General features: G+C 38.7%; 1 protein-coding gene across 2 annotated transcripts in view; it reads right to left on the reverse strand.

Annotated features, from left to right (window-relative positions):
• COL28A1 (collagen type XXVIII alpha 1 chain) overlaps positions 1 to 16,180 on the reverse strand; it is a 173,063-nt gene that overhangs the window by 69,881 nt on the left and 87,002 nt on the right. For both annotated transcript variants that reach the window (XM_014854385.3, XM_014854386.3), the window contains 4 exons: positions 13,693 to 13,761; positions 12,988 to 13,056; positions 9,142 to 9,210; positions 8,842 to 8,910 (listed from right to left, as the gene is read on the reverse strand). In XM_014854385.3, coding sequence (XP_014709871.2) covers positions 8,842 to 8,910; positions 9,142 to 9,210; positions 12,988 to 13,056; positions 13,693 to 13,761 — 276 coding nt within the window. The remainder of the gene's footprint in view (positions 1 to 8,841; positions 8,911 to 9,141; positions 9,211 to 12,987; positions 13,057 to 13,692; positions 13,762 to 16,180) is intronic.

The following is a 16,180-nucleotide window of genomic DNA, read 5'->3' on the forward strand; positions in this document are numbered from 1 at the left end:
AGGTAGCTGTGATGTTCATCCTCAGTACAGAGAAGACAAGATTTAAAAGATGGAAAGATGAGCGAAAGGGTGAGCACACAGGTAGATTCAACATCATTAGTAGAACTTACGTGTGTTTCATGTATTCTTAGTAGATACACAGTGTTGCATAATTTTCAAAAATTAAGGCTATGGCAAGAAGATGGAGATGTTGTTTACAAAGTAGTATTTTTTTAAGAAAGAATTTGACACTCTACTATTTAATTTGCGATACTTTTCTTGTGATGATTTTAGTTAAAATCCCTTCTCAATTAATATTAATCATACTAATGTGTATGCTCACACACACATACAACCAATCCAGATGGGAAAGCAAATAGGAAAAACAGTTGAAAGAAGTTCTGAGTTTACATTAGGCCAGCCTTGTCAATGTTGATTATTGCTATTCATTTTCTCTCTTATTCATTCTCACTAACTCTCACCATTTAGGAGTGTCTGAAGGCGAAAAGCAATAGGATAGCTGACCCTGTGGACACCTTATTGCCCTCTGTATATGTGAACCTTAGCCAATGAGCTTTAAGGGGGTGATCCCACATCATCTGTGGTACTGCAGTGTTACCTCGATCAAGTTGTCCATTCTTATCCATATAATTGTTGACATACAGCTGTGTTTTATCTATCAAAGTCTCTTTTGTATCTTTTGACCTATGTGTATATAATCCAATATATGCATTTATGAATCTGATAGACTTTAAACCAAGTCTTAACATATTCTGCAGATGTTAGAGTTAGTCTATAACATATCAGGGTTGTTTCTTTGTGTATATGTACCATACTTTTCAATAGATGGGAATATCAGGCACTTAATAAGCTGTGTGAAGCCACAGACATAGTTTCTCTCTACTGTGATGGGGTCTTGAAAATATATTGTGTCTTTTGTTCCATGGGCCACATGTCCACATAGGCCACAACACTGGGTGAATGTGTACAAGCGGACTGCGGTCAGGACTCACTTCACCACTTGATAGCACTGGTTCTGCCACAACGCAGCACCAGTGATACCTAAGAAGTGAGTTCACCATGATATTTTCAGATACGCAGTTTACTTGTCAGTGGACAGAGTGACATTCATAAATAAAAAGAATTGCAATAGGTACTTGGCATAGCTGGACTTAGCTTCCCACACAGGATCTGAGGGTTATTGGAGCCTGCAGAGGGAGCCCTTGCATTAGGAGATAATGACGAGACCTGAAAGCAAATTCTGGAGTTGCCATTCGTAACTACATCCATCAGTTTCATAAGACCATAGCCTAAGCCCTACCCCTCCCTCCTACCTCCCCTCCCTCAAAAAAAGAATAGCCAGTCAGATTGCTTACAACTTCCTTCTGGCCCACAAAAGGAATTCCAGATGGAGATACTCCTTTCATTTTCACAGGACGTGGCCAAGTTTAGGACCATCTGCAGTACTTGAAATGTGAACTTAACAAATGATTCAGTGAAGGTCCTACTTAGACCATAACCTTGCAGAGTGGTTCATTTCAACCCCTTTAAAATCATACATAATCTTATGATCGTCCTGGTAATAATTCATTTAACCTTTCACTTTTCAAAAGAAAAAAGAAAGCAAACATACTATCACATTTGTTCTTTTTCTCATGGGTAAATCTTTGCTTTGGTTACCATTAAATTTATCATAATTAATAACAAAATAAATAATAATTAACATGTATTAAATGTATTATGTGGCAGGTACTTTTCATTTATTATCTCGTCTGATCCTATCAACTTACTTCATTTTGTAGATAAGGAAACTAAGGCTAACAGATAAGGATACATGATTTGCCAAAAACCATGCACCCAGAAGCAATTCAAACCCAGGTCTGACTCCAGAGCCCATCTCCCATCTTGGTGTTAGCTGGGGCTAGATGCAAGATGCTAACTTCCACAGACTTTCTTCCAGCTGCTACTTAATGCAGAGCCCACGGCTATGTGGCTGTGAAAGTCCTTTTCCTACACTGAGTCAATCATACTCTCTCAAGGAGAAAAAAAAGAATCCTGATTATGAGCTTCCTAAGTGGCCCACAAAATTTGCACAAGTACCCAGCTGCCTAAGGCTTCCCTTTCCATTTTCCCCCCATTGCCATTCCTCAGTTTTGTGGTTGCCCCCAATGTTTTTGTTGGTCTCGTTCCAGATCTCCTACCTACACAAATTCTTATTCTCTCTTTTTATCCATACTACAACATTCAGTACTTGATTCGGGAGAGTAATGCATACTATGACTACTACCCTTACCAATAATACTTTAGTATGCTACAATTCATAAAAGCGTTTTATAGACATTGTTCCATTAATTTTGCAGACTAGCCCTGTGAAGTAGGCACTATTAGCCAAATCACAGATGAAGAGTTTAAGTCTCAGGGAGACTAAATGACTTCCTGAGGTCACACAGCCAAGAAGTGACAGAGGTTTCAAGGTGGAGCTGTGATAAGGAAACAGTCTCTAACGCCTTCCACATTTTATAAGATTTAAATACAGCATTTGAGGAGACAATTCTCTTAAGAGACCAAACAGCCCATTAGACCATCTCCCCCTGTACACATTAATAAGGTTTTAATCACTATTTTTCCCTTTGTTTGCGCCAATTAAGTCCTTGTCACTCTTTGAGAGGACTGTGGAAGCAGGTTACAGTTGTTCTAAAAGTGATTTCATGCTTTTCTACTTTGAGGATAATAAAAAGCAAGGTGAATTCCTATGAAAAGAATTAACCTCTTAAGAATTTTCCAAGGAGTGGTACTCTGAAGATTCTACTAAATGACAAAACTAACAAATGACTGAGTTTTAAAATAAGGTAGAAGTCAAAGTGATGATTAGCAGCTGCTTAATGTTTCTTTCTTCCTGGCTTTTAAATAAAATTAAGACATAACTTAATAGTTATCTTATAGACATATCTTAATAGACTCCAAATACCATAAACATAAGCAGCCCTCTGGAATGAATTATGTCATGAGCACATGTACCGGCTTAGTAACTCTGGAATACCTCACTGTGATTGCCAGGATGTCAATGGAAATTTTAGAGGCCTTCTTCTAAGCTTGTGGAGAGACTACCTGATATTGATAATGTATATTGATCATTGCCTGGCCATTTTCATATCACTCAGTGACTTTTCACTGACACCCTTTAATTTGCAAAGGGAGACATTAACAATCACCAGCACACTTATCAGGGGGATGAGGAAATAAGTAAGAAGATACCAGAAAACAAACACTCAAATCATGGTATCATTTTCTTTAGAGTATTTTTACAGCTTTAAATTTTAAAATATTTAAAATAATTTCAATTCTTTGAATTCATTTCTCTCCTGGAAGTTTAATATTCACCCCAAAGCAGTAGTATCTCAAAATCCATGATTATTTAAAAGCTTGCTTTAGGATTTAGGGGGATTTGTTGTTGATTGTTTCTTCCTTTTCTCAAAATCAGCTCATCAAAGATGAGCAAATGATGCCCCTGTGCCAAGAGTCTCATTGGAGAAGAGTTGTTCTTATTTAGCTGAGTTAGAAACCTTAAAAATAGAAACATTGATACTGCCCCTAATGACAGGGAGAAGAGAAGTCTCTCTTGTACTGATATTCAATATAATTTTCCACCGGGGGAAAGTTCCTCCAGTCTGCATGATTAAAAATAAAAATGCGTTGATGGAGATGTGGGTGGTGAATGTTAAGAGGATTTAGTGTATCTCCAGGGCTGAAGAGAAGGTATGTATGTACTTCTAGGGAGAGAAATGCAGAGCTAGGAAAACAGCACGGAGAGATGAAAGCAATACTGAAAGTCATAAGGAGATGGGAGTCCCACCCTGATTTTAGAGATCATGCATAGAACTGAACTGGGGAGTAACCTTGAAAAGTCACCTAGTCGAGTTTTCCTGGTCTTAAATATGACCTTTTCTGTAGCCCAACCGTCAAGTTGCTCAGCATTTAAATTTGATATGGCTCTGGCTTTAATTAGTCCTGTTTCTGAGCTGATTGTCCTGCCTGAAGCAATTTTGCAGTCATATTGTAGGAGGTGGGTTTCTTCAACTCCAATTTGGAATCATACCCTTAACTTTGCTATCATTAAGCCTGTATCCTAGGCCAGCTCTCCTTGTCAGACACTGTTCAAAATGGAGTTTCTTGTCCAGTCTATGTTCACTGATGGAATCCACAAATTCCTAATGCATCTCTGTGTGAATCGCTCCCCTGTTTCGCCACTGCCTGTTGGTGGTGTGCACATATGTGAGCCATTGCAGAGAACAGAGGAGTGATTCAGATGCTGGGAACATTTTTAGAATAATGATACACAGTGGAATTTCACATAGACTTGCATTTTAATTTATGACTATGGGCTACTTTTGTCAAATAAAGCATGTATTTATAATATTCAAACATTTAAAGCTTTTGAATAATGTTTAACTCTTTCGGCTTTAGGTTTATGCTTCTCTTTAATATTTACATAATGTAAGTCTTGACAGTGGAAAAGCTAGAATGGGAAGAGAAACAATCCAACTGTATGCTAAACGGTGCTGAGATAGTTGTAAGATGGACAGCATTGGAGGCCGAGCATCTGTAGATTAGGGCAAGTCATTCTTTCTGCTCTGATTTATTCATCTGTTTAGTCTTTCATTCATTCATCCATATTCATAATCTCCTCTCATGAACAAACACTATATAGTATCAAAACTGTTTACATTGTAAACAGGCAAGTTGTTCAACGTTTCTGGTTCTTGATTTCCTTATCTATAAAATAAGGAAGTTGTTGAAATGCCATGATATTCTGGAAATATTTAGGTAATATATAATATAATATTTAGGTGCTATGCAATAATAATAACAACAACAACAATACCCAACAAGTCTTTTCTGCCCACAGGTTTATACCAACCACTTGGTGGTGAAGAAGTCCCTTGAGTGCTCCAAAAGCCAGGTGAGATTTCCTTGTGCAAGGATTGACCTTAGCTCAACTGCTCCAAGGCTCTGGGGAAGGCCACGGCTTTCTCTGTGATGAACCAGCACACAGAGGGGAGCTGAAAGACCTAGAGAGATGGATGCACCTAAGAGCTAATGGCAGGATGCACCTGCCCTTAGGGAGCTCAGGAGAGCCACTCCTTGTATTCCTCTTCTAGGCGGCCAAGAACAAACGTTTACCAATAGAGATGTAAGGGAATTAACCCTTGGGCCACATGTACCTCTTAAGCCTTTGGGGGTAAAAATACAGGAGCAAAGAGTTATCAGGCCTTCTCAAAGGGAGATTAGATTTACATAATGATTGTCCCCAAATCACAAAGGGTGTTCCTAGGCTCTAGGGCTCCAGTAAAGAAATGCAGGCAGTGTTAGGTAGGATCTTTGAGCTTGTCTTCCCCATCAATGAGCTGGGAGTTTGGGTCTAGGGTCAGGGTACTGGATGAGCACTTCCCACTTAGCAAGGAACCAAATTGTCAGTTCCTCTTCCTAGCATGTTTCAAAAGTGGATTTTAAAACTATTTCTACCATCTCCTTGGAAGTTGTAGTTTTTACAAGAATTTTAGAAATCTCTCAGAAGCCCTTGCCAGAATTTTGGATTCAATTCAAGGTAATTGTATATAGAAGTAGTATAACCACTGATGTCATATGGAATTCTTCTACTTGGAAAAAAAGCCCGTGGAGTACCACAAGGGCACAAGATGTCAGGGACTGCTTTTGATATGTTTTGAAACATAGAAGCTTTGAGTCTAATGTCTGTGTCATATGCTAAACACATGTGACCTTAACTAAATATTACAAAAACTCACCATAAATTAATCGTCAACCTTAATGGTTTCCTCATTTCAAAACACATTTGTTTTATAAGTTAATGCCCTAAGGCCAATATTTTAAGGTGACGACACAGAGTTTAAATGGAAAACATATCAGAAATATAAGTCAATACAGCTACACACACACACACACAACATTCCCACATACTTAATTTTCTCTGCCATTTTAACACAAAATGGAAGGAGAGGAATTTTGCACACATTTGAATCTAGTGCTTTTGCTCCCATTGACAACTTTAGAGTATTTTGAAAGTCTCACCTCCGCTTTACCAAACCAGAAAGACAAAGTTAAGTGGGAGGAGACTTTTCCTAATATCTCCCTTTCTTTACCAATTTCTGTTCATATCTCTGTGTGTTTCCAAAAGTTTTCTTCAGAAAAGAAAGGCCACATAGAGACTTTAAGGCCTTTATAAAAGACAAAGGATGATTTTGAAAGTTATCTTTCAAAGCTGGTATTGGCTTTTAGAATTTCCTTTATTTTCAAGTTTATCATCAAGTTCTTTGATTCTAAGACCGGCTCACACTCCTAACATTCTCCTTCGGGGGCTAGAGATTTCTAGGCTAACACACTTTCCCAGCGTCCAGAGGAAGAGGCAACAGAGAGAAGGAAAAGGCAGCTGAGAGGGAGGCGGACAGATAGGGGCAGATCTTAGCTAATGTTCTCTTCTTCCCTCCGCCAGAAGGGAGCTGTCGGCTGCTTCCACTCCTCCTCCTGTTCGGGCTAACAGAGAAATAAACGAGTTTCACCTAAGACACATCTTCTCACAACATGTTAATTGTTTCAAAAAATAAAATAGGCAGGATAAAATTGTGAAGGAACACCTTTTTTTCTTAATGTTTTTCCCCCTAAAATGTATGAAAGCAAATTCAAGAGACTTTTAGAAGGAAAGAGTATATGAAATCATTTAGTAAAAGTTTTAGTCTGTATGTTAAATAATCCGACATTGTGGAATATTCACAAGAATCAAATGTTCAAATGTTCTCTATCTGTGCCTAAGTACCTCTTGACTATTACTGCAAAATGTAAAGCAGTAACATAATAGGATAATTTAATATAATACAATGCATACTTATAGAAAATATTCATAATAATCTACTCTGTGGAAATGTATATGATCGTATGTTTCCATTAGAATACAAATATATTCCAGTATATATTTAACACATCTTATTTTATCCCTTTTTTTAAATATAAAAAAGCTTCTACATCCCTAACTAAAGGAATATTTAGCATAATAACAAAAGTTTGTACCAATGTTTCACTCAGAGTAGAAAATAATGAGGTTTATGTACTGAAATTTCTCTTTCTATTTTCAAATTTTAACATTTTAACATATACTGTGCCTCAAAAAGAAAAGATTACTTCATTACTCAAATTCAGCATGATCATTGACACTGCCGAGGGGTGTTAATGGATAAGATTCCGTCCCAGGTCAGACCTCACCAGAACCTTGATATAAGCACCTCAGATGTGTCTCCTCTGCACAGTTTACTCAGCACTTTCAGACACAGCCTCTCCCTGGACTCTCACAACGACCCTAACAGACAGAGACAGGGCTGGAATCAAGACCTCCTTCAGAGACGCCATGTAGTACCATGGTCTCCAATCTTTCATTCTACCTGGGAGAGGGCAAACGGGCACCTGCCCCATTGTACAAAAGCAGTATTAAGGTGTTGTCACTCCTAAGTGCTGGGGCAGAGACTAAAAAGTAAAGACAAAAAGTTGACATTGCGCACTTACAACGCCTCTCTCTAATGACCCGGAAGCATTTGAAAACCTAAGTGAGTAGATATGTTTCTAAGGAAAAACTTGTCTCTTCAAGGTATTATTAATCATTCACTCATTTTCCAGTCATTCAACATGTTATAGAGCTCCTATTGGGTGACACACCTAGTTCTGGTGCCAGGAATTTAGCAGGAAACAAGACGAACAGCCTGCCTTTGGGGAAATTTACACTCTTGTGGAATAAACAAAGCAGTAAGTGAGCAAGGTGGTTTCCAAAAGTGATACACACTATGTAGGAAATACACAGAGGGACGTCATAGTGATGGGGAGGGTGGGAGAGGACAGAGATGGGTGGTCAGGGAGGTGAGATTCAAGCTGAGGCCGTAAGAATGAGCCATCCCGACAGAGCCAAGGCCCGGAAGCAGGACTGAGCTGAAGTAGTGAAGGCCAGTGTGGCTGGAGGTAGGCAGCAAAGGAGAAAGGGGCAGGAGCCTCAGTTGGGTCTCAAAGGGCCTTCTAGGCCATGTAAAGTGATTGGAGCTTATTCTCTGTGCAAAGAGAAGCCACCAGAGTGGTTTTTGAGAAAGAAAGGGAGATGATCTGATTTATGGTTTTAAAAGACCACTCTGCCTGCTTGGTAACAGAAGGGCAGAGCTGGAAAAGGGGAGACTAGTGAAAAGGCTGTTTTCATAGGCCAGGCATTAGACCATGCTGGTCTGCCCCAGTGGAAGCAGCAGGAGAAAAGCAGCCAGAGTCAAGATATATTTTGAAGGGAGAACTGACAGTATTTACCAAAAGACTAGGTGTGAAGAGAGGAGAGGGAAAGGCAGGGTGAAAATCAAACATTCTATTTTGGATGTTAGGTTAGAGGTGTCTGTGAGAAACCTAAGAGGAGACATATGGTAGGAAACCAGATGTGTGAGACCAGAGCTTAGAGGGGGGAAGATAGAAATTTGAAGCCATCAGCACGTGGCTAGGGGTTAAAGCCATTGGACTGGATGCCAGCACCTAGGAAAGAGCGTGGCTAGAGAGAGGAGGGCTCGGAATAGAACTCTGATCTTGGTACAGGAAGACAAAGCAGCAAAGGAACGTGAGAGCTGCTACCAGGGAAGGAGGAGAAAAACCATAAAGTTAATCTACATCTTCAAATTTGTGCAAGGTACCCAGAATGTCCATAGATGAGGATAAATACCTGTGTCAATTTTTCAGACACCTCTACTCTTCTGTAATGTCTAAAAAAATTTCACATTCAGCAAACTCACTTACTTATAGATACATTTTTAGAAGCTACCTACTTTAAAGTCTTACCTTCGCTCCAGTGTCTCCCACTCCACGTAAACCCATTGGTCCAGGGGGTCCTGGTAGTCCTCGAGGTCCCTGAGATGATATAATAAGGGAGAGAGTGAGAGTCCTTGTATGTGCAGTGTTCAGAAAGAAAGAGAGAGAGAGGGACAGAGAGGGAGAGAGGGAGGAAGGAAGGAAGAAAGGGAGGCGGTGGAAAGAGAGAGAAAGAAAAAGAAAGAAAGGAAGGAAGGAAAGAAAGATGGAAGGAAGGAAAGAAGGAAACAGGGAGGAAAGGAAGGAAATAAAAGCAATGTCCACACTTACAGCCACACCAGGATAGCCGTCGCCTTTGGGTCCTGGAGCACCCACTGGTCCCCGAGGGCCTTGGGCACCCTGGGTAAATTCCAACACCAAGTGATATCAGAAGACTAAACTATGAAACACCTGGCAAAACTTAAGCACAATATCAACTCAATATGCCAAAGGTGGATTTGATAGGTGCAGAGAAATTATTTGAAAAATTTTAGAAGGAAATCCTACCACATATGGCAACTTATCTCATCATAAGTCTCATCCATTTGTGGTTGTGTCTTATCCATTGTGTTGCAAGTGTGAAGCTTGGAACGAACATAGGGAACGTATATGAACCATTACAAAGTCCTCTGTAGGAAAACACTTCATAGGAATTAGAAAATGGCTGATTGCTGATATTTTTAATTTTAAAAATTACAAAATTTTAGTGCATCATAAATCAGTGAGAAGTATAAAAATGAGGAAATTTAGTAAGCATCGTGTGAGAAGAAAAGTAGAAAAGAATACATAGCAAAATTTTCAGTGTAAAAATAAGATAATTATATGTTACCTATTTTTATGTTACATCTATTGTCTCCCTCAATGGGGCTCAAATTACAGGAGGAATAAACAAGCCCAAATAAAAACTAAAAACAGATTAATTTTTTAAAGACAAGTTGTAAAGGGCCAGAACACTGAGTTTGTGGTTCATATCTTGAGACCTAGGAAAAAGTTATAAATGTTACTTTACAGCTATAACCTTAAGCATCAAAAACCTTTAGTAGCAACTACTGGCCTCCTCTGTAAAGAAGAGGGAAGGGTGATTACGGCCTTTTGAACAGCAGAATTTTCTGAGATGTGTAACTCTCTACAAAACGGAAATCAAAGAAATTTCTGGCTAACATAAAGTGGAAAGAAAGGAAGAAAAAAATGAGGAAGACTCTTTTATAAGAAGATTTATTAAATATAAGTCTGTTACACTTATATTTAAAACTTGTAATATTTCTTTTTATACCACATTTCATTCTGTTGCTGTGACAACTCTTACAATGGCCCTTGTCAACACACATCATTTATTTTGATAAAGAGCTGCTCATGTTTTAAAATATTTATAGTTTTTTACATTAGGAGGAAACTCTAATAATAGACAGATTTTTGTTTTCCAAGATTGGGAAAAGTAGCAGGACCCTCAAAACGTTACTTACAAGCAAGCAAACACAGGTCAAACTGCCATTACTCCAAGCCAAAACGTTGCCCAAAATCCAAGCCCAAAACACTGTTCCTAATTCTACTCCCATGAATCAATGATTGATTTGGGGGAAAAATCTACGTACCCTTTAAGCAATAAGAAAGTTAAATTTATTTTGAAAACCATGAATGTAATAGCTGTTCTTTCCTATTAAATCTGAGACTGATTTCATGTGGTTAACCTTCTTAAGAATGATCATCTTCAGAAAACATGTGACCACTTAGAAAGACTTAATGTGCTATTTATCATCAACAAAAACCCAAGATGATCCCTTAAAAAGTTTTATGACAGAGAGCAAAAACCAGGTCTTCCGGAGAGGTGAATTTTGGTATATCCCCAACCACAGGGAACTGGTCACTTCTCAGAAGCAATTTATTATGCTCTTCCAACAATGGTTAAGGTTAAAACTCTAAACTTCCATATGGGAGTATGGGATGTGTCCCAAAATAAAATGCCTCTTTCTTTCCATGCTGACACAAGGAGCAGGCCAACAACAAAACAAAGCGGTAACTGCTCCCTGGTTAAGTTGAAAGGAAAAGAAGATTGGAATCAAAATTCACTTTTAGTTTTTATTTTTAGGTTCCAAGCCTATAACAAATTATCAGCAGCTGTTTTTATTTATCCTCTGGCACCCACACTGGAGGGAAAAACATTCAAACGTTCATAGTTTACCAACACTTTTTCCCTTGAGATCTTTGTCTTCTCCTCTGCAAAAACTTCAGTTAGCTTGTTACTTTAATGTTCATAGGAACTATCAAGGAGCGGGGATAGAGGCAGTGTTCTTTCTTAGCTTTTTATTTTGGACTCCTCATAATATTTTTATAAGTGGAATTTTGCCACTTGGACTTTCTGCACTGGATTCAAGAAAATGTCCTGGAAAATGAATCACTTTGAAGTGTCTTTCTCATTCAATAGAAATTAGGGCAGAAATTTTAATCTGGTGTTTTGAAATTGGCTTTGGGGGGATCTGGGAGTTCCATAAAGTAATACATAAAACCAAATTAATGTGTCCAAACTTCCATCAGACATTTAACCCTCCAAAAGCTAAAAAAACAATGCATTAGGGAAGAATAGCAGAAAGAACATCATTAGCGGCGAAGGGATTAGAAAAATGTTTGGAGTGAATAAGAAAATGACTTTAAATACCGTCACCTACAATGCCCAGTAAAGAGCAGTAGAAACAGGTAGCGCTTATAAACCCCAGCTGCACATTTAATTGCATTTTATTTCAATTGTAAAGAATAGTATATGTAGAGAGAAGTAACTCTAAATCATGGAACTAGGAATACATAGATTCCAGAAGTTATCAAACAACACAAAAATTGTCACCCAAATGTTCTTGATCAAATTCATACCTGTAGGTTTAACATTAGGAAATTTAGAATTTTCTCCCTGAGTCATACACAGCTTGGCTTCCCACGTGCCTCAGGGTCTGGGGAGTGGGATGACCATCTTGTTCTTGCTGGCCTGGGACTTGCTCTGTTTTAGCTTGAAAGTTCACGTTCTGAGAACTCCCTCTGCCCCCAGTAAATGAGAAGATTATCACACTAGCAGGACGACTGGTAAAGTGACTAAGAAGACGAGGTCAGGATCCTCCCTCAACCTTCAGAAAGAACCACTCTGATTCCTCTCAGTATAGAACAGCTTTTGCATTATGTTTAAAGATGGTTCTAAGTTTTCTTTTTTGAAGTTTGAAAATCACCAATGTTCGTGTTTGAACCCTTACCCAGAAGAGACAAATTGACAGAACTAAAGCCAGCTTCCAAGCTCCTTAACAACATGCTCTGAATTTAGTAAGTGCTGATTATGGAGCCCTACAGTCTGTTCTCATAAACAGGGAAGTGCTCGTTGACATTTGGAATGATATGTTGTGCTGGGACGCTGGGTTTCGTGTGAGGAGGCAAACGGAGTTTTGTTGCCATGGAAAAATAGATATGATTACTTAAAGCTGTCTTCTCCTATAATTATTTGCATTTTCATTTAAAATAACCCTTAAGATGAATAACAAAGCAGAGAAATTTGATTCAATAAAGCTTTTTGGACAATGTTTTGCAGAAGAGATACATCAGCCATTAATATGTAAATGAAAGAGGCTAGAGGCCTATAATTTCTTATATCAGAGACATTACAAAAAGCATTTTCGAACTGTTTAGTCAGCAAAAATTGAGGAGCTGTCATCCCCAACATTTATGAAAAATCAATGATCTGATGGCTTGATTTTTAGAAAAGGGACCAGTGTAGTCTTCCATCTGAGTTCATCAACTGCAAGCAGAGCGATCTCAATCATCAACTTTCTTTTTTTTAAAGACTGGCCCTGAGCTAAAATCTCATGCCAATCTTCCTCTTTTTTGTTTTTCTTCTTCTCCCCAAAGACCCCAGTACATAGTTGTATATGCTAGCTGTGAGTGTCTCTGGTTGTGCTATGTGGGACACCGCCTCAGCGTGGCCCGATGAGTGGTGCCATGTCCGCACCCAGAATCCAAACTGGCGAAACCCTGGGCCGTCAAAGTGGAGCGTGCAAACTCAACCACTCGGCCACAGGACCAGACCCCTAATCATCAACTTCTTAGGTATTAAATCTCCTTTCACTCCTCTCACATACGGGAAAAAAGAACAGCAGTAAAGCATACCTTTGGTCCTCGAATAGAAATTCCAGGTTCTCCTTTAAATCCAGGCACGCCAGGTCCTCCTCTATCTCCCTGTACATTTCAAACAATGTTTACAGTTTCAGACTTTAGCTTGCACCGGAAACCATAATGGGACAGAGCGAAAATGCAATTGGCCAATTTGTGAAGGGCTTGATCTGTCAGCCTCAGATCTTGAGATAGTACATTCTTCTAACATATTGGAGGGGAATTTCAAATCCTAAGCAAACAAAACCTGCCAGTAAAGACTACTACTGCTGTTTAGAGAAAGGCCATTGAAATACTAGGTGGCTCTTTAGACTCAAATATTTAATCTTTAAGAATGTCTGGGAATGCTTTTAAATCTGAGTGGCCTTTTCTTCTGCCAGACGCTCTGTTTATAAGTCCTAGCAGATTCTTCCGAATAAATGCAATAAATTCTTACCTGCATTAGGGCATAGGATTTGGGAGAGGTAGTTCAAGGTGAAGTGACGAATTCAAGACCAGGAGTAAGAAATCTGGTTTCTAATGTAAAATTTGCTGCTGGCCCTTAGTTTGCTTAATTGTGAAACATCGTGTAATAGACCTATGCAATATCTTGGAGTTCTTCCAAAACTAAAATTCTGGTTCACTTACTGGTATCATGAATTTTTCACCCTCCAACTGCCAAAGATTCCAGTAAAAGAAAAAAATATTCCTAAGAATGCATACCTTTGGCCCAGGTGGTCCAGGATTTGATGCTCCAGGCATCCCAAAAGGGCCCATAACCCCCGGATCACCCTAAAAACAGAGCAAAATATTCATTACATTTCAAGCAAAGAAATCATATTCCTGAATTATATTAGGAAAAACATAGAAATGTATTTCCAGTCTTTTAAAATATTATGACCTGTCTATTTCATAGACCAATGTGAAAATATTTGAGCATCTTTCTTAAGCCACTTTAAACTTATTGATGATTAAGACTTCAGTGCCTTTAATGGATGCATTCAATTAATTCCTGAGTATTAGGAAATTTTTATCTCTTGCGCATCCTTTTATTAGCTAATAAAACTATGCAATTCATGATGCTTCCCTTTGTGTTATGTGCCTGGAAGCTCAGAGGGAAATATTTGTTCAATTATGGCAATTATCTTCAGCGTAGGTTTTTGAGTACACTTAGTAGATAAATAATTTTCCTTCTAGTTTATAACATTTTTGTTATTTTATTTTAGGGCCCATGGCATACCAGTCTTCCAGTATGCTATCCCACATTCCTTTTTAAAGGTAGAGTTTATAGTAAAAAAAAAAAAAAAAGAAATTTCAAATAGAAAAATTAAAACATTTCTCTTTTTTGGGGGGACCTCAATATCGAACTGAATTGGCATCTCAATAAAGACTCAATCTGGAACAACAAGCAATCTCTCTGTCTAGAGGAATAATTCTCAAATTTGGGGGAGTAGAGGAAATCGTCAGAGGAATTTGGTGACATACAGAGTCCAGGGTTTCAGCCTCAGAGATTTTAATTCAACAGACATAGGAGCTGGGCCCAGACATGTAAATTTTCATGTGGCACCTCTGGTGATTCTGACAGGTACCGTCACTGCGCTTAAAAATACTATGCAAAGCAATTGGCAATAAAAGAGCGTGCACACACTCCATGAGGTGTTCAGAATGACCCATTTTGGATATTAGAAGAAAATATGAGGGCTACACTATGTATTTTTATCTCATCTTTTAAAACTCTAATTATTTATGTGTCTCATAACATATATGTTAGTATGATAGTTTATGAATAAAAATTACAATTAAAAATAAACAAACAATGGCTTTCCCAGTGGCACAGAGGTTAAGTTCACACGCTCCTCTTTGGTGGCCCGGGGTTCATCAGTTCAGATCCTGGGCATGGACCTACACACCACTCATCGAGCCATGCTGTCGTGGCATCCCACATAGAAGAACTAGGAGGACTTACAAACAGGATATACAACTACATACTGGGACTTTGGGGAGTAAAAAAAAAGAGAAGAAGATTGGCAACAGATGTTAGGTCAGGCCCAATCTTCCTCACCAAAAAAATAAAAAATAAATAAACAAACAAATCTATATTGAAGTGTGGCCAAGATTTTTTTTACTAGTAGGGATTTATAATCAAACAGTTCAGAAGCTACTGATCTAGAGTACATAGGGTAAACTGCAACCAGTGGGCCAAATGCTGCCTATTGCCTGGGTTTGTATAGCCACGGGCTAAAAATGGGTTTCATGTTTTAAAATGATTGTTATATAAGTGCCTACATAATATCATTAATTTTTCCTCTTGGCCCACAAAGCCTAAAATATTTACTACTTGTACCTTTACAAAAAAAATTTCCCTCCTCCTGCCTTAGAGAGTAAGCTATTCTCAGTAATGTGAGCTGCCCATTTGGTCCTCTGCTTCCTCTGGGAGGGACTCCATCAATCAGGTCCACCCGTAATGACTCTAGCCCTGAGCTGAAGCCTATCGCTGTCCTGATCACCCAATACACCAACAGGCTGACCACTCCCGCCTACTGGGGATCATAGCAATGCATGTATGTGCCAATCCTTAATTCCAAACCCACACGGCCAGGATTCTGGCAATGGAAAATCCCCCTATTCAATCCTATGGCAAAGGAATAAAACGTTATCCTGTTAAAATTTTCCCTAGAACCAGGCTATGCAAAATTATGCTTATAGATTTAATCTGTTCTACTTCTTTTTTTAAAAAAGAGGCCAATTACTTTCAAAATACAGTATTATACAGCCAGCTTTCATGGCCTAGTGGGTAAAGTTCAGCGCACTCCTCTTCAGTGGTCCAGGTTGGTTCCTGGGTGCGGAACCACACCACTCATCTGCCAGTAGCCACTCTGTGGCAGCGGCTCACACAGAAAAACTAGAAGGACCTACAACTATAATAAACAACTATGTACTGGAGCTTTGGGGAGGAAAGCAAAAACAGAGAGAGAGGAAAATTGACAACAGATGGTAGCTCAGGGCAAATCTTTCCCAGAAAAAAAGAATTTATACATAAAAAGTATGCAATTCTTCCTAAGACCCTGTATTAACGTGTGATTGTGCTTTAAAATACGCTAATTCTTCATCAAAGAGAAACTTTATTTCAAAATACAGAAAAATATTCACTTTGAAATATAGTAACTAAGATATAAGAATAATCACTCTAGGGGCCAGCCCGGTGGCGTAG

This window comes from Equus asinus, chromosome 1 (genome assembly GCF_041296235.1).
Source record: "Equus asinus isolate D_3611 breed Donkey chromosome 1, EquAss-T2T_v2, whole genome shotgun sequence".
NCBI classification, from domain to species: domain Eukaryota; kingdom Metazoa; phylum Chordata; class Mammalia; order Perissodactyla; family Equidae; genus Equus; species Equus asinus.